The sequence below is a fragment of the Pecten maximus genome, chromosome 17, assembly GCF_902652985.1.
Source record: "Pecten maximus chromosome 17, xPecMax1.1, whole genome shotgun sequence".
In the NCBI taxonomy this organism is placed as follows: Eukaryota; Metazoa; Mollusca; class Bivalvia; order Pectinida; family Pectinidae; genus Pecten; species Pecten maximus.
In genome coordinates, this window is record NC_047031.1 from 29,627,047 (window position 1) to 29,649,533 (window position 22,487).

At 35.2% G+C, this 22,487-nt stretch overlaps 1 protein-coding gene across 1 annotated transcript in view; it reads left to right on the top strand.

Moving 5' to 3' along the window:
• The first annotated feature begins 1,674 nt into the window (after positions 1-1,674).
• LOC117315776 (atrial natriuretic peptide receptor 1-like) overlaps positions 1,675-22,487 on the top strand; it is a 349,153-nt gene continuing 328,340 nt past the window's right edge. The window contains exon 1 of the mRNA XM_033870136.1: positions 1,675-3,150. Coding sequence (XP_033726027.1) covers positions 2,436-3,150 — 715 coding nt within the window. The 5' untranslated portion in view covers positions 1,675-2,435. The remainder of the gene's footprint in view (positions 3,151-22,487) is intronic.

Consider the following 22,487-nt stretch of genomic DNA (forward strand, 5'->3'; position numbering starts at 1 on the left):
AAAGGTATCACCTATGTTTTCAGTCGGTGATTACATAATCTAAACTTCCGATCATTATAGATCCATGGTGATATGATTGGATGACATTATATACTTAACCACTGCTGTAATATCCTATTTTGACATTTGAGTGACAGAAACCTATATGAAAGTGTTCTATTATAGAATACGTGAATATAATTGGATCATTGGATCTTAGGCATCAAAATGATAATATGACATCAGTAAGCTGTGCCTGGTGATATATTCCAGAGGTTGATGACATTGTTAGACTCGAGAGCGTTTAACCCAGTCAGACTTAAAGAAATATATCATTACCGGTGTTGAGTAAACGGAGAGTTATTGACAATTGTTAGGGAACGTTCTTTTACTCTACAGTCAAGAATTTATAGATTTAAAAGCAAGTGCAAATATTGAATTTAAAAAGGGAGCTTCTTTTATCGTCATTTCCTTCAGCACATAACGGTTTGAATTCCTACATTCTACTTATCTGGACAAGTACTGTGTCTGTCTTTCTTTATGTTAACTGTTATGTTTGTTGTTTTTTTATTTGAAAAAAATATGATTGTCGTTCTCAAATGGTACATATATGGAATGCTTGCAGTCCTCTGTCGACGTCTTACTGTGTCTCGTTATTGTGTCAATTTAAATAACTAGTGATAGCGTTCATATCGTTGAGACACGTATCCTAAGTGACGTTATTCACGAGCGATAGCCGAGTCCGTGATACACATATACTCTGTGTTTACACCGCGTGGATAGGCTAGTGGAAGGCCAGAGAGTCCTGTGTCACTTCATATGGCGCGCGCATACGCTAACATTCAAACCGGAGCATGGTACAGGAACGATCCGGATCAGCTTAGAATCGGTCAAAGATACCTCATGAAGGAATTTGGAATGTGAATTTTCGTGATATTACTTGTAGCTTTAATGCTATATATGTTCAGCATGTGTTTTTGAGGAGCCGACAGTAATACGTCGTGAAGTGCTACAAAACACTCGAGGATATGTTACAGGACACACGTGTATAAAGGAGATAGTATCGACACATGGGAGTTACCAAATCTGTGAATAAACAACAGTGTAAACAAGTCGACAAAGTTGACAAATGTGTCAATACTACCTGTTGGTGTTAAATATCGGTACACAATGTGAAGCTGGGATGTTATAAAACCAACCAGGGTAAGGCAGATCGGTTAATAAGTTTAGTATATAGTAGTAGGTGTCAGGACGAATTAAGTGTTTAACATAACAAATCTAGACCAAATTATACAGGCAATCGGTATGATGTTTGATGACACGCTCTATTGGTGTTTGATGGTTAAGTTACAAGCTGTCTCACACGATTGATTGACACCTTTCTACCTGGTTAAAGACACGTGTTAGATGGATAAATATCAGTCAGGGGTGTTAATGATATTTCCGACCGTTTAGTTTTCTTATTTCAATACCGAACAATATTATTTGATATTAATTTTTAATTATCTTTTGTTTTAGATAAAGAATCATAAACATGGAATTTTAACCCATCACGTGACTTATACCTATGGGTATTTAATTGATACTCCTACCGTTTAATCGTATCAACAGGGCCGGTATCATTACATATCTTTATGATTTCTCTTTTCATTTTTTATATATTATTTAACAGTTTTTGCGTCCGTATGTTTATTTTTTAAACCTTGATTTTTTATACCAAGATTTTAACAGAAACTTGCCTAATTTGAATATATCTTAAAATGTTACGTTTTATCATCTAGACTACAACGATATATATATATATAGTTATATCCCAAGGCCAAATTTGCTACCTCATCTCGCAAAATCTATAACAGAACGATTGGATATATACAGTAATTACCTACTCAGTTTAGTTTATATTAACCCCTTTATAGTATAACAGTCCGACAGGACAGACAATTCAGCGTTTCGTTTACGATACTGTCATTGTTTTAATTGATTAAATTGATGAACATCGTGTCTACATATAAACGGGTCGGGCTATATTAAAACCATATTCCTGTTAACACCTCCGATTGTGTTTATCAGAAAGTATACGTCTGATGTAGTAGTTCATATACACAATTTGTCGTCGGCAGATGATAACGCAGGTGAAAGTCAGTTTCATCAGAAAGCTTATATACTATTTAACCAGCCACGTGTTATAGAGTGGCAGTGTTATTTGTCTTTGCCGCCTGTCCGTGAGTAAATCGGAACGTTGGTTCGTTCCACAAGCTCTTGGCTGCCAATACAGGATTCATTGCTTGGAATTCTATCATTCTTTCTGGAGTTTGATTCTGTGCAGGAACATATGTGTGAAAAGTGCAATGAAGTGTTTGATAAGTGTGTGTTTTATGACTTAAAATTGTGATAACCAAAGAGGAATATTCAAACGGATTAAGTTGCTGCTGTAAATCTTATGTGATTTTGCACGTATGATACCACACATCATGGGGCCGTGTGGGGAAATATGGTCACTTCCGGTATTGCTACAAATGACCATGGTCATAGTAACACTTCTTCCAGGGGTGGAACTCAGTAAAATTGACGTGAAAATTGCGCTGATGGTACCAGAAAAACATTTATATTTTTCACGAATGATGGTCGAACCAGCAATAGAGGTAGCAATTGAAGAGGTTGGAAAAAGAGAGTTACTTCCCTTCCACAGATTAAACGTAACCAAATACAACACACAGTGTGACTCCGTAAGTGCCCCGGTGGCAGCCTTCCGTTTCATGGATGATGGGGGTCATGCCTTTTTCGGCCCCGTTTGTGATTACAGTCTAGCTGCCGTTGCTAGGTACGCTCCATCATGGGGTCTTCCAGTTGTCTCCCCTGGGGGACTTGCGGAAGACTTCTTAGACAAAAAAGTGGAATATAAAACGCTCACTCGTATGGGAATGGCTTTTGACTCTATGACGAGATTCATTCTTGCCGCGATCGCCCATTACCGATGGCCGAAACTGAAGCTTTTGTATGACCCTAATGGTCAGAACGCAATTTCGGACCGGTTCTGCTTTTTAGCAGGATCTGCATTAATAAAGGAGATTCGAACCAAAAGGAAGGACATGACAGGGGAATATACACTGATAACAGGCCCTTCCTCGTACAACAAGATTCTTCGGGAGGACGTTGGTGCCAAGTTTTCAAGTAAGTTGATTTTAACATAAACTTAAGTCAGTGCCTCCTCTAGGATCTGAACCTGGGACCTATGGCTTACTAGTCTTAAACGTAACCAATCAAGCTACAGATAAGTTCCCTCAAGCCGTGCGGTATTTTGCCGCTTGTCTTTAACAGGGTTTCATTTAAATCATACTAAAGGCGTTAACATTAATATCTTCTATTATGTTTTCCTCACATATGGAAACATTAAAACCATGAAAATACCATGCATACTATCATTAAATGATATAGAATAGAAATGCATATGTATGTATGCACTAATTTAGACAAATTATGATTTAAAAAATAGAAATTTAAAAAATGGCTTTACAATTGATTGAAAATAGCAGTCGGTCGAAAATATTACTTAATAATGCGGATCACGTAAAAACCGAGAGTAAATATCATATCGGATCAAAAAATATTAATGTGTAAAGTATTAATGTGTAAAGTATTTATGTGTAAAGTATTTATGAAGTAAAGATTAGAAACCTGCATCTAACACTTCGCAGTCTTTGTTACCAAAATATTTGCATACGCAAATTTCCATTCACACCCGACGACGACAACAACATAGAATTGTATATGGTTTTTTTTATACATAAGATATATACATCTCTTAAAAACAATAATGTGTAATGATGTCAAATATCTGACTAAGCTTATATATCTTACAGCAATTAAATCATGCACTTGTCGATGCATATTTATCCAAACATAAATTCATAACTCGCTTATTCAAGACATGGGGGCCGCAGTGGCCGAATGGTTAAGGTGTCTCGACACTTTATCACTAGCCCTCCACCTCCAAAAACTGGCACATCCTTAAATGACCGTGGCTGTTAATTGGACGTTAAACAAAATAAACCAAACTATTCAATACATGATCTCTAAACTGTTACGTTTCTGTTCGTGAATTTAACTATATCTATTTTACAACAAACGAAATACATGCTATATCAACTAATGTTAACCACGCTTGGTGGCCTGGACGTGTGAATGGTCTTAATGTGGGAGGTAGTCAGAATTCACGATGAAAACCCGTGTGGTCATGCAGGTGACTCTACACCTGTTCATGTTTTAACGAGGAATCGAACCTCGGTCACACAAATCAAAGGCGAGTCGGTTACCACCGCGCCGTCCAACCAGCTGAAAGTCGGTATTTAACTTCAATAGATATATAACTATGTATGTTACTATAAAGCTCAAGTCTAATAACACCGATAGTCAGTTTATAACGAATGTGTCCTGATAGGGACGTTAAATACTCAGATCGCTAATTCAGTTAGGATATTTCCAAGTACCAACTATATTTATCTATCGACAAACCGGATAAACTTAAACATGCTAGCTTCGAGTAAATGTGCAATGTATTAATCACTGTTTACAAAAGGTTTGTCCGGTTCTATACAATCATATACATGTACATTTTGTGTATGTACGTGAGTTTCAAGTGTTTTATGGTTTAGAGAAAATTAATAGCATTCTGTATAGATATTCAGTCACAATTGCGGAACATTTAAGATTTATAAAAATGAACTTGGAATTGTAAATCTTATCATGGAGACATTATACGTATTGTTGATATGCTTGTTTGAAAATCAAATATTTGCTTGATGCCCTTTCTTTTGAGTTAAAATCGAACGATACTTAATTTGAATATATAGTTAAACCTCGTTATCCCAAAGCCAATGGGGTCTATAAGACCTTCGATATATCTACTTTAGTCGAGGTAACCGAGTGTATTCTACATATAACTTTTACCGTCGGAACTGAATTCGTGATTCTTAAGCATGATATTCGAGTTCAAGAGTTCGACTATGTTTTGAATGTACAGAGTTCATACGGCGATCAAAGATTACTCAAACATAAAGTTCTAATAACTGGTAAATATCATAAAAATTAAAAACAAGTGTCTCTGGAGAAATGTTTTAAACAAATGTGTACCTTTTCTGGTTAATCTGCGAAAGTTAAGTGTATAACCACGACACCTAGCTGTTAATAATTAACAGACTTTGTCTTAAATCTAGACATTATAACTAGCAGTAAATTGAGCTTGATGGTCTTCGTTTCAATGATATGTCTGATGATACATTGAAATATAGCGTGAAATAATCTAATGTTGTAACTTAGCAGGACAATTCTCTTCAACTACTGACTGGTAACCTGTCTAAGAAAATGCATCCTCATAGCGACTTATTCTCATCGTGTTTTAAATTGTATGAGAGGCAACTACATGTAACATTCAGTTTTGTATGGCGAGCGTTATCGAGGACGCAGAAGACGCCTACCCTCATGGAGCTCCTGGTCTGATAACACAAGTTTTTGTTGTTGAAAACTTCATGTCAACTTATATTTATTACGCTTATCGGCCCGGATCAAAGCATGTGATGGGTCTTACTGTGAGAGAAAACCGGAATAATCGGTGACCCCATTCATTTTCACGTCCGATTGGGGAATCAAACCCCGGTCGCTAAGGTGAAAGACACGTTTGATACAACTATGTCTCCCGAACACCCTGATGTTTAGTTCAGACAACTGTTTCATGCTCAGAGTTAAATTACACCATGTCTAGTTGGAATACCATTAACCAAAGTATATTCAGGGGATAATATAGGAGAGTATGAGAGAGATCTATCAATTGTAACTCTCATATGTGATACATATAATCTAGCATCCGTGTGAGGGAAAGGTCAGATTAGTTCACCATTTTAACATTAATATATACGAGTGACGTTTGGCAGTCCGCATTCTATTTTTCTCTTTGTCTTCAGAATATGAGACATTGAGGAGAGACGCGACACTTTGATTCAGACCTGAATGGAAAATAAAGAACACTACATACACTTTTATGGAATCAGGAACAAGTATAAGGGATGTCTGCTTCATCAACGATACCCGTCATGTCAATCCCTGACTAATCTATCTGATGATCTGATGTCTATTATTACAACTAAAACATATTTCATTGTCCTTTGCTTACCCATAGATCACACAGGCATGTCAATCAGGCTTCTTAGCATGCAGTAGTCAAGGCCAAACGTGTAGCGAAGCTGTTAAACAGGAAAATTTTTTTTTCTAGTATATCAGTATAAAAATAGTCTGATTCATTAAACTTATTGGTAGGTTCAGAATACCATCATAATTAACAGTGCCTCAATAACGTGGTTCAATTACTTGGTATAAATGAGACCAATGAATAATTTAACAAGCATGGCCTATATGCTAGTCTTTCCAAACATGCCAAGCAGCGTTGCAAAGCATAATTAAAAGAAATGGAATACATGTTGGAGACGAAATCATCAAAGATTTCAATGTTGGAGCAAGTCCTAAACGACTTCCGACACTCGTGGCATCACAATTTGTTGAACTGAGCAACTCAATGTCGCCGGAATTTGATATGGATAGGTCAATAGTTTGTCAGTCCGTCCGTCATAAACGATTGTCGGTATTTGATTAGGGGAGATCAATAGTCTGTCAGCCACGTCCGTCTACAAATATTGCTGGTATCTTAAATTTGTAGGTCAATAATCTGTCACTCCGTCCGTCATTAAACCTTTTCAGCATTTGATATGGAGAGGTCAATAATCTGTCAGTCCGTCCGTTTACAGATATTGCTGGCATTTGATATGGAGAGGTTAATGATCTGCCAGTCCGCTCTTCTGTAGATGTTTGTGTGAAAACGGATGTTCTTTTCAAAGTTATACTTTAATCCCAATCTCTGTTAGAATTTAAGAGAGCAATACTGCTACGTTATTAGTGCCGAAATCAGTTGTAAACTGTTCACTATTTTCTTATATATTTCGAATGCTGTTATAATTCATGTTTTATAAACTAAATTTTAGTCCATATGCCACTTGTTTATTGAAGATATTTTCAATTGAATCGGTACATTTTACCGTGTCTTGCGCAGGTGATTGATTCCTTGGTTTAGTATTGTTTTCAGAGTTCTGCGTTAATGACCGCGTTATATACTGTTTTATGTACAGTCGGGGAGTATTAAGTTCCCTGACAGTTCTAGTTATCACTACCGTCAGTACAACATTGTTCATTATTTCCTTATCTTTCGGTTTACTTTACGCTCTGCTCTACAAACTGAAATATTACATAACAATAATACTACGGATTCTTGTGTAAATAATATCTTCACAACATACTCTTATTTCACTAGAGAAAACAGAAGTGGTAGAGTTCTACATCCAGAATCAATAAATGAATTATACACACTGCAGAAGGTAAACTGTACTTGGAAGCAATGCATTGAATATTGTAAATAAAAGAAGCTTTCATACAATATGTTTTATAAACGAGTATAAACAGGACAATCTGAGCTTGTACACGATCTTTGTGATACATGTAGTATGCCTGCTGGTATTTCTGCAATGAGGTGCACTGGTCATTTGACTAAAGAGTGTGACAAATTAAAGTCAATTAAACGTCAGGTGTTAATCGAATATTTGTTGTAATATAACACAATATATTGACATTCATTCCCATTTTTCTGTATTGTTCTAAATTTAATCTTACCATCAAGACATATCGTAAACATGACAATTATAACACTTTTATTTATAGCTTTTACATTCTAGAGACATGAGGTCAGTCTATGTATTGTCCGTTTTTGTTTTGTTTTGTATAAAACCTGGAGATGTGAGTAACTCGTAACAAATTAAAACATATATACGGATTTTAATCACGGCATAGTCATGAAAAATTTTGAAATCGTAGATTATGTCATATACTTAAAGACAAAATTGAGTTGATTAAAAAATAAAGATAGTGGCTCTTTCCCCTTTAAGTAAATAACTTGATTTTGCCAAACATGATTAAAGGAATGATATTAGACCGCGGTGAAATGGAGTTTGTTGCGAATAGTTTGCCCTGGTTTAGTGCCTGCTCGGCTATTACGGTAGCCATCAGCCGCGAGGGCGCTTAACGAACTGTACTATTGAAATCAATTTAGGCTATATTATATCACAACAGCGCACCATTGTCCCGAGCACGCACGTGCAGGGCGAGAGTCATAACATTGTTTGGCTTTTAACGTGACTGTCTAGTGAACCAATCTATAGCCATTTAATAATTCAGAATTCGCTGAGCTTTTGTTTGTTAGTGAGAGCATAGCCCTGTGTGTATTTGAGCTTGGCTAAGGAAATTTAATCGTTTCCGTCACATTAACCTGAAATCATAATGTTTCACTTACTATAGTAAAAAGTGAATAACTCTTTTTTTTTGTATATTATTGTTAGTTGAAAGGAATCGATAGAAGTTATTCAGGTTAGGAAATTTTCGAATGCAGTTTTATTGTCAGATTGTTTCTTTTATCGAAACACTGATGTATAGATAATTATCATCGATGTCTTATCTCCCGATGTATGTAATAAAGGTTTCGACATATTAGATTTCGGTCAGTATTGTAATGATGATGGTCAGTATTGTTAATGATGACGGTCAGTATGACGGTCAGTATTGCTAATGATGACGGTCAGTATAGTTAATGAGGACGGTCAGTATGACGGTCAGTATTGTTAATGATGACGGTCAGTATTGTTAATGATGACGGTCAGTATTGTTAATGATGACGGTCAGTATTGTTAATGATGACGGTCAGTATTGTTAATGATGACGGTCAGTATTGTTAATGATGACGGTCAGTATGACGGTCAGTATTGTTAATGGTGACGGTCAGTATGACGGTCAGTATAGTTAATGAGGACGGTCAGTATGACGGTCAGTATTGTAAATGATGACGGTCAGTATTGTTAATGGTGACGGTCAGTATGACGGTCAGTATTGTTAATGATGACGGTCAGTATAGTTAATGATGACGGTCAGTATGACGGTCAGTATTGTAAATGGTGACGGTCAGTATTGTTAATGATGACGGTCAGTATTGGTAAGGATGAATCGTTTCGGGTGCTCCTATCATTTAATAAAACCGTTATTATCGACATCACGATCTCACTGGAAAGTTGTTGCTTCCTTTTGGGACTTAAAGTCAAAAGTGTAGGATACTTGTTGCTATGGTCGGAGGTCCCGTTTTTACCTTCCTAGTTCCCAATTTGATGACGTACCTGAACTCAGATTTGTAACACTTGATCTGATAGGGCGTTTTTACTGTGCTAATTTAGCTTTAAGTTAATATTTGGTAGGTTCGGTACTGAATAGACACATTTTGGATACATTTACAGTTTAATCTAACTGTAATACCACCGTTGTAAACGGTTCCGACCCGATTACATAGAAAATGAGCAAACCTATTTATAGTACAAATTTATAGATGAGCGTTATAAAAACACTGTTTAATAAAATAGGGAATGATATTGAGGGTGAGCGGTGGGGGTTGGGGGTGTATGTCGATAACTTGGTAATGTTTGTGTGAACGATAAAAATGATAAGTTACTCCAGCAGTGACCGTTGGGCGAAGTAATTTAACGAATCGCAGACCAAATTTACGATTCTCACAAAAAGTCAGTTACGCATACACCCGACTTCGAGACACTCTCTACAGAGAAATCACCCCTATTAAGAGGTCATCTCTATCCAGTGTCCAATCAAACGACCACGTGCGTTACCAGGCCACCTCTTCATAAAGACCACCTCTGATTAGAGACCTCAGGTGACAGTGAATTAGTACGTTATATCTCACCTGCGATAAGAGGATACACTGCATTCAATGTGGATGTCTAGCAAGTAGACATTCCTGTGTCGTCAACATTGTATATCATGATCGGTATAGCTACTTAACAACGTGAAACTTGTCCCTATTAACGGTCAAAATATTGTGAGATATTCTGTATTCAAGTTGTCGAGAACACCACTTGATAAGCTGTGCTGTGTCTGCGGCATGCGGTACTCAGTTTAATCCCAGTTTGTTTGCAGACTGAAAATATAGCTGTTTGATTTTTGTTCGATTTATGCCTGTTATAAGCATTACGATGACTTTATTAGCACCGTGATCCTGTATTACAAGGTATTTTATGGCCGCGGATTTTATATGGATATTACCTTTATTGTGGACGTCTATAATATCGAGATATAACCAATGTTTATATAATGTAAAATGGCCTTGTGTACAAGTGTTCGCGGTGTATTATTATTTTTTATTACTTATTTTAATACTTGAATTTCATTTGAATTTCATAGGTGTAGATTTTTTTGGATATCATATTCATTTCCCTTTAAGCGACCACTTCAGACTGTAAATATCTTACTTACGTTGCAAATAAAAACCAGCATTTAGTAACAGCCTTCTTTTATTTCGCAAGTGCGTACAGTAAACCATTCAAGCAATATACACAATACATTTAACATACTATAAAATGGGACCCAGAAACAAGTTGTTGAACCTATGTAAATCTGCTTACTAAGCAGAAATTAAAGTGGTGACAGGGGTTTATTTCACAAAATACAAACCTACAGGAAAATCTTACAGCATTGATTAAATACGTGAGCAGGAGATCAGAAGAGAAAATTCAAAGGAAAAAGGATAGGGAAGGGGAGGGCGAGCATTTACCCGAGTTTTTACTCGTACAGGAGTTATCAAATTACTGAAGCTGTAGAAACGCTGCTAGTAGCTATTAACCAATATTTGTATCTGACACAATTTCAGTCTGCTGTGTTTGATGTAATTGTGTGTACTGTAATGTTATTACTGTCTTATCAGTTCAAATAGTAAGTTATTAATGGTTCCGAATTACGTGTTATAGACCCTATTCCGTCATTGTATTATACAGGACTGAGGTGTTGTGAAACCATCTGTATTGTGATGCATCTTAATGTATTTTGTGATATCCACGCGATAATTTTGTTTATGTCGTCTGAGTATCATTAATTTTTAACTATACGGGTTAACACCTCTTTGTCTCCTGTAATATTGATCCTAAAGGTTTGCTAATATATCCCACAGATATCCGTTTATTTCAGCTCAAACCATGTTAACAAAGTGAGAATCGAGGAAATGAAACCAATGCATCAGGGCACTACGATTTTTATACGTTCATATATTAACATCAAGATCAATCAGAATATATTTTTCTTCTGCAGCGGCTTTCCGGGCTATCGTTAAAAACATCTTAACACTTTCTTACATGAAAGATACTTGCATATTGATTTGAGCAAAAAAAATAAAAATAAAAATAAATGTAAATTCTAGTTTTATGTCGTGTGTAATATACGCTAGTTACAATTTAAAGACCAGTTCCATTTCGAATGTAATATACTTAGAATTTCGGGTATTTTTTTTATTTCGTGTGTCCTTGGGCAAAACACTTAAACCTAAACAAACTATTTACGCGCTGTGCCCATGGACACACAGTTATAGTTCATCTAGTATTTGCTTAAATATAGAATTCAATAAAACACAGCTGTGAAACATTAGATGCATGTTGGTCAATTAAGTTTGGATAACCGAGTTATGATGGAAGACCGTCTTCTATATTAATATGACGTAAAATGCCAAACAAACCCATTAAAAGTGACGATTTTTATCTTTTAGAATCACTGTTTATTTTTGATTCCGGAACTGTTCTTATCTTTCTATTTTATTAGAAACAGTGTTCATAAAATAACATAAAATCGAGTGGCTATCATATCGGTATTATTTAATGACAAATGAACTCGGGATTCATTGAGGAAACGACAAAAGACGCTAAACGGACAAATGATGTCAACCTAAAAAATCAATAAATAAATATAAAATAAATAAATAAATAAATAAAGAAATAAATAAAAAATCAATAAATAAATCAATAAAAGGCAAATTTTAAAAATATTCATTGCAAACGAAGTGTTTGTGAAACACATATCCTGCCGCCATTTTGTGCGTTTATAATAATATTTCAGCGATACAGTAATTGCATCAAATTCACAGAGGGAGCGTTTTAATATTGTATACATGTCTGTTTGTAGTTAAAACATCAGTCAAGCAATAACCCTCAGGCTGTATCCCCCATGTCGATATTCTCTGATTTATCGGATACAATGAGATATACCAAGTAAAAGGTTTAGGGAATGGAACCTCAACTTGAATTCTGAATTCTAAATTCAGTCTTAATTTTTGCACATCTTTATGAATCTATCCGGGTAATCCTGATCTACAATGTACATTATATGTATTTATATTATCTGTACTAGTATTTTGTAACAGATCATTACAGTTGAAATCCCTCCGATATATGGTCTGTTCACATCATATTTGATTGACAAATGAAAAAAAAAAAAAAATTAAAGGATTAACGTAAATGTATTTGCACGGAGTAAAGACATGTCACAAAAACGGGGCATATTCGAAATATTTATTAAATCGCTAAGCTGATTATGATGATATCACATTCTGGTTTTCTGTAATAAAGAGCCATTACTTAAAAACATATTTAATTTCATCCTTATAATTAAATCTACGATACACGATGCCTTTGGAATTCCACTTTAATGAATGACTCATTCCTCTTAGAAACAATTACGTCGCTTTATCGACCAGTCAAAGTCGACGTTAACAACTGCAACATCATTTTTTACGTTATGGAAAGAACCGATAACGTAAATCTAAAGCCGACTAAAATACTTGTTACAAACATGACTTAGTTATTCAGTTTTAGGAAGATTAAGTGGATTTCGTACTTTTGATTATGCAACATATTGCTGCACCCGTTTCTGTCGTTGTCTTGCGTAATTGCAGGTCTATCCTTCTTCACCATTCACAACATTCATGGCACTGATATCATGGCGGTAAGGTCAAATATCCTTATAAAATACATTTTCTGCTATCTTGTTCATATTAAAAGGTTTATATCAGAAATAAGATATCTATCGCGATCCCTGCTATCTGCCGATCCCGAATACCGCACACAACAGGAAGCTATCGATTGAAGACGACCACACCTAATGAGACTCCAGTAATATGACTGACAAATGGTATTTGATAGCACGCGAATATCCCTCGGGGTACCTTTCGGTTCCCATATCGGTATCTATTTCTATTGTATTTTCTGGCAGGGTATTGTATGATGGACATTAGGTCAGTGTCAATTTGGTGTTCTTGTTCCGAAAGGACACAGTATTGATGGTACATCTTTATTAAAAGGTCGATTTAAGAAATTCAGAAATGTTCGTGATTTAAAACCTAACAAGCTCATATTTTAATTTTCCTTTTTCGGAAGTTTATTTTTGCATGTATGTGTGAGAATATCCAATATTCAAAATTCTTTTTTACAGCCCCGACTTAATTTGCGTTTAGTACTTCTCGTGCAGAAGAAACGAATAATGCTGACATTTATAAAAAAAATATTTTAATTCAAATTTAAATTGGTAAAACAAACGGAAATATAACCAAATACAGACAAACTTTGAAAAGTACAAAGAGATAAGTACCAGACGTTCGAGAAAGTAAAGCATCATTTATCGCTGTCAGCTTACATAGACAAATTAGCGTAGATTTTGGACAATATCAAGTCCTCAAATGATGATCAGATACAACTTCAACATTATCAAGTTTTCATTTCAACAAATTGTATTGACATTTGATGGTATTATCAAATCATCATCAAGTTAATAAATTCAACAGATCTGTGACTAAAACTTCCTATTGAACAGAGTCTCATCTTAGAAATGTTTTAGCTGAACCATTCAAAGATGAAGGCAAGATTTTCTTTCTGAAGTATCTATCTGGCTACGGAAGTGAAATTATTCACCATTCAGCGATCGCCAGATAGGCATAAAGTGTGTTTGTATTTACCGAGATACAGGATGAAATGAACATCTTCAAATAAAGACTAGACTATGGAATCGATTATATCTTCAATGGTTTCTTTTAAAACACAAAGCCATTGACACTAAATTACCCACGCGACATGCTCAAAATGACTTAAGTGCGAATGACAATGATTCTTCGTGATGAAGTTTTAATCACCAATAGAAACAAAGAGGACAATCAAACAAGATTCCTTTCAAGATTGTCTCAATGCCACGTCTTTCCATGTGTTTAACTACGGACCCATTACCGTAACACAGCAGACGACAACCCTGATGTAAGTCTATTTAAGATAAAAGCCGTCTGATGATTAGGCATGGAGTTGTTTTTCCTGCTTATTTAGACATTAGACATTCTTACACATTAAATTTACGTAATGCATCCCGTTACTTGGCCTTGGTCGAGACAGGTAACCACCTTACTCCCTTTTATCAAGATTGATTTCTTGTCGGCAACGTAGAAAATATTGGATTTCAATATAAAACAAATTTATCGTTATCGCCTTTTAGAGCAAATCTGTATACACTAATTAAACTTCATTAATTAAGGTTTGGTCTTGTTGTATAATTTTGATTAGGAGAAATGAAGATAGATTGCTTGAATATTGACGTATTTGACTTCAATATTGCTTCGAAATTAGTTACTCTTGCTGGTGTGCAAGAGCTTTAAAGGAAAACGCGTGCACCATCAGTCTCTCTGTGTAAACCACATCTACTATGGAGCCAACATCTAGTAGTGTCAATGTTTGTATTTACCCTAACAGTGAGTCATTTTAAAATATAGATAAAATATAGATCTACAGGTATCATGATCTTACAGATTCTACAGTACGAGGGCATTTCTCCCTGACGTTTCTGTGTGTCCATCTGTACGATGTCCACTTAGATACCGGATGCAATGTATCCTCAAATGAATTTCTATTGTTGACTTTTACCGGAAACGGAAGTAATAAAATCCGGTCATTTTCACTACTGCTATATACATTTGATGTCAAAAGTTCATTCATTTCATCAGATTCCCGCCATTTTAACTCTCTACAATGATTGTATATAGTGATTTATTACATTTTTACCAGTGAAATATCAAAAATTATTCATACTATAAAAGTGATATTTTTCACTAGTGAAAAATATCATATTTTTCACTAGTGAACAATATCACTTTTGCTGATTTGACCAATCAAATTAATGATAAGAAAATATCAAAATAATTGACCAATCACAAAGCCCGACATATATGTCAGCACCTGGACAGGAGGAACTACTTTTTTTTTGTATGCAAACTTTCGCTGTAGGCCTAGTAAGCATACGGGGTAGGTTTTTCGTTGATAAAAAATGTAATAAACAGAATATCAAACACTGTCTTCAGTAATACCAAATATATTTCACTCGTGTGGCTAATATTTTGATATTTTTCACTCGTGCTGCGCACTCGTGAAAAATATCAAAATATTAGCCCCACTCGTGAAATATATTTGGTATTACTAAAGACACTGTTAGATATCCTCTATATACTCACTTTGGATATTATATTGACATTTTATCGCACATTGTATATGATGTGTAAGATTAAAGTATTTTTGTAAAAAAACATATTAAATACACTTGTTTATTATTGATAAAAAAACATTAACTACTTTCATTAATTTACGTTATTATGATTGTTTACTTAGCCATGGTCTTCCTGCAATATTTTCTGATCGGCATTTAACAAATATGCAATATAACACGTTTCCAAGGAAACTATTTTATTTGCTAGTATCAAATTCGTTTTCATTGTCTCATTCATTGTTGTAAGTCACGTTTGTGATTTTTTTTTTTCCATATCGTTTTGACCTGGCTGCTGATGTATTCTAAATTGCAAATATTGTTCAAAGATCAATAAAACGTATTTGTTCAGGCTTTGACACCAGTTCTGACATAATATTAGCAGCATGCACAGCTGTTTTAACTTGAGGCAAGGTCACCAAGACCATCTGTGTCTGATAAAATACTGACATGTACCACTAAATCAGTATTGCAGTTAATCTATATATGAACGCCACAAAATCGCTCTGTTAGCTTTACTTTAAATACAATATTACATTTTTCTGTTAGTTACTGGTTGTTCCGTGTGCGTATGTTATACAATATGAACAACAAACAACATGAAGCCAGTTGAGAGTTTAGTTCATTTAAAGTAGAACAACACTAAGAAATGTTCTCGCGGATAAATATGCATCACATCTGAAGTGAAAATCCAAAAGATTCAATATTAAAAATATTTGGTGGTAACGAATTGCTTGTAGAATGATCATATCTGGGGGTTTGGCAGGAGACATACTGGACAACACTGTTCTGTTTATCATATTGATTTATAGCCGGGCGAGACTTAAGGTCGTTCAGAGCAAAACGACAGTAGGGCAAGCGCTATCGAAAAAAATATATTGCATTTGAACTAAACGCCTTCAAGATCTAACAGTATTAACACTGTGTAGTGGTAACACATTGGTTGGAGAAAATTCCTATATGGTGCATACAAATTAGCAAATGACAATGACAAGGAAACTGTATGATTATACAAATATAATATAAATGGAAAGTAAAAAAACATCAGGAAGCAAGGGTGTCAATAACAATATTTTGAGGAATTGTAAAATATGATTACAGTTGGTTGTGTAAAGGAAATAAATAAAAAAGGAAAAGAAAAGAAAGTTTTCTACACAATTAACAAGGATGCGTCATCTAACCGTAACCTGTGGCTATCAGAAGTATGGAAGATAATCGACCGTAAACCTACGATAGAGGTGATGTTATGATACTTTTAATAAGAAACTAAAGTTGATTCATTTCATTTCCATATCATCCCCCCCCCCCCCCCCCCCCCCCCCCCCCCCAAACAAAAGGTAAAAAGGGGTATTGGGCAACAGCTATCTATAACTATATCAGCTTTCTCCCTAAGGTGGAATAATGAACTGCACATAGGTAGCATTAATGATACAACTAAATTTAACTGCGACACGAAATTGCACGACACACAAGCTGTTTATTGTAGTCACAATTCTATGCCATGCATTCCTGTGAGGACATGTCTAGAACAGGCCCGGTCGTCTCTTTGACATATTTTAAAAGATGTTCAACATGTTTTTGTAAAGAAATAATGTTTCCACTGAATAAAAAAATTCTGTGGATTTTTTTCCTTCTTTAAACTTATAGCCTATAACTGAGTGAAACACCTGCCACAGACAGACGTCCCTATGGCAACATAGTGTCTAACAATGAAAATCAGCGGAAGGAAACAAAAAGGTTCTGTCCAAACCTACGTATTCAAAGCTTGACTATAAACAAAAGTAAAAACAGTACAGATCCCAATACGGAATGCGTTCTAGCTTGAAGTCGCCGCCGGGACGTTTCTCCTGATGGCTACATTTCTTTGTAGCATTTCAGTGTACTAAACATTGTCTACAATGCCAGGGTTTATGTCACTCTTATGTAACGTCATTTGAGGACTGGTGGCCAGAAATATTCTATAGCTAAAAAAATTATTGTTGGGACACAAACCAGTCGACAAGACCTCAACACATGCTATTGATGAATCTCGTCTGAGAAACATTGTAACAGAGTCAGACAATGCTACTTTACCAGCGGACACGGCGTCGGTGTTGTTAACAGTTTCGATACATGATGTATATTGCTAAAAGTCTAAAAGTCCATCTTTATGTTTGTTATGTTTAAGTAGCTTTAAAACCTCATCATGTATGCTACATTTTCATGGAATTATTAAATTATTTCTCCAACATAATTCTTAAAGTCCATTGAAACATGCCCTGTCATATGTATATATATGATTTGTTCTGTTTGAAATGTTCGCGTGGTACATGTGATGTTTACGTATTAGCCATTTTACGATTTTTCTTTATTAATTTATTTGCTGTTTAATTTTAATTTTTAAATATTACATTGTGTGCCTTTTTTGCAAATAAAAACCCGTTAACGTGTTACACGTATGTCCCAGATTTTCTCATCACTTGTTTTGATTAGTAACATATTGACAAACTATCCATTTTAGTGAATTGCGCTATTTGCATTGCATCTACATCATTGTTATGGGGTCATTGTTATCGTTTGTTATATGATTGGTATGTACCGCTATCACTCATTAGTCCTTTTGAGATCACATGACTTAATTAGTTATAAAGACTCAAGTTTTAATCGAGGTCAATATAAAATTCCATAGACCTGGCGAAACGTTATATTGACCTCCCGGTGATGTGATGAGGCATTTTAAAGGATTTTTTAGTTTGTTTTTCAACTAACAATAATCATTTAATAAAGTGAATGCAGACTTTAGTTTCGGGCAATCCATGGTTTTTCGGACCTGCCCTGAACTACATCACTCTCGGCCTCTAGCCTTGGAAAATATTGTCCACGTCAGGTCCGTAAAACCATGGATTGCCTTCAACCAAAGTCTGTATTTGTATTTTACTACTTACCATTTTGACAATGCTTGCAATGCGTAATAGGCAAAACATATAATTGTCCTGTTCACTTATATACAAGTAAAGGTGATTGATTTCGTTCGGTTAAGTATTGTTTAATGTCCTATTAATGCCTAGATCATTGAAGGAAGGCCCCCCTTGCACGCGAGATGCATTCGTATGGTGAATATGTATGGCTAGTAAGGCTGAACTAGTATGCTCGTGTTTGTCCTTGTGATAGCGTGGCGATGATGCCAACTTGATAGTGCTACCACACTGAACTATACTGCCTAAGACATCAAAACAGGATACCCCACCCAGTCACATTATACTAAGGAAAGAGGAAGCTCCTCGACAATCCATTATGTACATACATGATTTGGCCGCAATCCGTCATGAATTTAAAAGCAACATGAAGCCATTTTCATTTAAGTAGGTACATACATGAACTGTAACATAGCGTCTTACTAAAAATTTACTTCTTTCAAGTACCTGAACCATTCTAATTATACAAGCATCGTTACAGTGCTTTATAGCATATTCTTCTCCATGCCTCTTACATAATCATTCTTTGTGAAGTTATCAATCATGTTCGTATGATTAAAAACATCCTAGAATTATTAACCTCTTATGACATCAAATGATTATATAACAGCCACACATCATGTCAGAGTACTATATAGCCATATAGCTCAGACTTAATAAATAATTAATGATTTTCTTATAATTAAAACCATCCTGGATTGATGAACCCCTAATAACATCAAATTATTATATAACAAACATACATCATTGTAACAGTACTATATAGCTCAGACGTCCCGTAGCCTCTAGTATAATTGCTCTTTAATAAATCGATATTGATTTTCGTATAATTAAAACCACGCTAGAGTTCTAAACCTTTAATGACCTGTAATGCCATCTAATAACATACTTTTTTTCAAAACAAAAGTTGATACTATAGAGCCAAATGGAATTCACCTGCATCATACAGCTTAACATGTTTTTGACCCTAATAGTCTTCACTCTGTTGCTCAGCTAAGGTTTTTTTTATCAGCAATATTAATTTTAAAATGATATCGCTCGTGAACTTTCTCCAAAAAACATTATTTACTCATTTATATATATAAATCGTTACTTGGATGATTGTAAACAAACACTTTGATAATGCTCTCGACCAGTGTTCTTGTGATATATATATAGTTCTTGCTATGTAAGATGATATGTAAGTATATCGACTACACGTTGCTTTCCAATAACACTTCCGATAATAATGATATAGAAAGGTCAATTTGACTTTCCATTTCTCAGAATACTAAATAAAAAAGGGAAACTAATTGATATTGTTTTCTCTGATGTCTTTCAGACCATGATAACATAGTTGGTTAGAAAGTCGGTCACTTAATCTCAGGTGAGGAGGCCATGATAGCTCAGTCGGTTAGAACGTCGGTCAATTAATCTCACGTGAGGGGGTGGCGATAGCTCAGTCGGTTAGAGCGCCGGTCATTTAATCTCACGTGAGGGGTCGCGAAAGCTCAGTCATTTAGAACGTCGGTCAATTAATCTCACGTGAGGGGGTGGCGATAGCTCGGTCGGTTAGAACGTCGGTCAATTAATCTCACGTGAGGGGGTCGCGAAAGCTCAGTCATTTAGAACGTCGGTCACTTAATATCAGGTGAGGAAGCCGCGATAGCTCAGTGTGAGTAAGACCAAAAAATGATTAAAAGAATATTTAAAAAAAAATGATATCCTTACGTCATTTTGCGAAATAAATGATTTGAAGCCGACTCCTGCCCGCTCTAAACTGAATTTATTAATTTGATCAACACCAAAATACACCTTATGTATGTAGTCTTCCTGGCAGGCATAAACTTAATTTGTATAATTTGAAACTTCAATAAAATTAGTCACAACGTAATTAAATTGATCATGTTCATATTAGTTTAATTATCATTTCAATGAAAACTGAAAGCTAAAACTGTTGTTGGGTTATTTAATTATAGCACGTAATGCATCAAGACGCCTACACACGGTAAAGATGTTATCATGATATATGCACTTATATACCTACACAACATTTTAGTCGACGCCTACCTTGTGTTAAACATTCAAAACGGACATGCGCATAATGCGTTTCGACGCGTTTTTACTGTGAACCTTACATGATTTTTGGGGGGATCTTGTGACGGCAAGGCGTTAACGGGTCTAACAAAATTACGCTAATTATAAAACAGCATAAACGCTGAGACTATAAACATTTCCAAAACCTTTATCGAATTATGTTCACGGTGATCCAATTCCGGACTCCAAACATTCCGTCATTCCGGTATGGATTTTAACACCTACCTTTTTATGTGTAAACACATGCTATCTCAATACGATAAAGTTTTGTTTCCAAACGTTCCAAAATGAAAACACATAGTATTTACGTAAACGTCTAATTCAATGCAACGAGCTGTCAGCTCAAATGATAACGACTGTTGATGTTTTTGTAACGTGATAGGTTATCGTTTTTACAACCGTTTCCATGCTTGTTTTGAGATTTCTCCGAATATGTGATGATATAAGTTATCGTTCAATCAAAATAGCTACATGTTTGCGCAGTATTTTCCCGATCCGATCAAGTAGCTGAAGCCATCCAAAAAGCCCAGAAGATGATACAGAATCGTTAGGTGTTCATATATAATTCTCTTTGGTATTAAAACATTACGGTTTGTGTGTGATTACAAAAGGGTGCTCCATCGTAGTTCAGTATTGTGTTGTGCATGCATTGTGATCATATTGATGAATAAAATCATTTGGAGTATTTTTTTTTAAAGATTTGTCGAAATGTGTAAGATTTAAATAGTTACTTAATATACGCCTTATATAATGATATAAAAAAGTATTTCTCAAAATAATATACTATGATATTTTAATTATATCATTATCATGGATTTTTTCATTATTATGGTGAATAAATGTTATTTTTGGTGGAGCAAAGATGGCGTGATTACTACAAATGGATAACATCACAGCAGTACTGTAGTTTAATGGTGTATTGGTGGATTTACAACGACAAAATCAGAGTTAGAACTGTCTACACATACATCCGGGCATTAATAATGTGTTATAGCATGACGTCACGGTTTGTGCGACAAATTGTGTGTTTCGGTGTGGTATAATATGTCCAGTCGCCTTGTTGCCATAGTAACTGTTAGTGATTAGGACGTTACCCCTCCATAAATAGCACAATTAGAAGATGATCCCAGGTTATATATGTCGTTATAGTGCCAATTACAATGATAACGGTGAGATGAACTGATGCTTTACAAGTAAATACGTATATTCATCGTATAATCCTGCAGCAGAAGACAGAACGAATGACAATTACAGAGACAAACTGCACATGATATATACTGAATAGTCCTAGTCATCTGAACGCTAACTCATTTATATACTTGCATGCTACAATGTAAAGATTAACAGTGACTCTGATTTCCCCAGTTTTATGTGTTTGAACTACGCATGTTCTGCGACTATTATATAGATATACAGTTATTTTGTTAATAACAAATCAGTACATATCGTTATTATAAGACTTGTACAAGATGAATCCTGGATGACAAGTCCATTTTCTACTGGATACAATTGTGACTCTGTCGTGTTCCCAAAACGATTCCTTATATGGTAACATGTATGTCACTTAAATTGTTGTACATATTCTCTTTCCTACGGCGGACTGACCAGTTCCTGTTTGTAGCAATAACGAAGTATTGAACAGTGAAGCTACACATATACGGGTAACCCGGAAGAATGAGATAATACAAAGGAAGGGATTATTAGATATGGAGGAAAATACCCAGAAGTATCATGCATGTTTGGAAATCAATTGCAAATAAATTGATTTATGAGAATATTTTCACTTTCTCTAGTTTCCAATTGAAATAGTCATTAAATAATATCCTTAGGGGGAAATTATTTTACAGACGTATTCTAGTATTGCATGTTAAATCCCACTCAACTCATTTACAGTGTGTCATCAACCTAGTGATTGCTGCATTGAAATGTGTTTGTGGTGAAAACAATTACGTTGTCATTGATTGTAGGTCGAAGGTTAACTTAATTGCAAGGAAATGG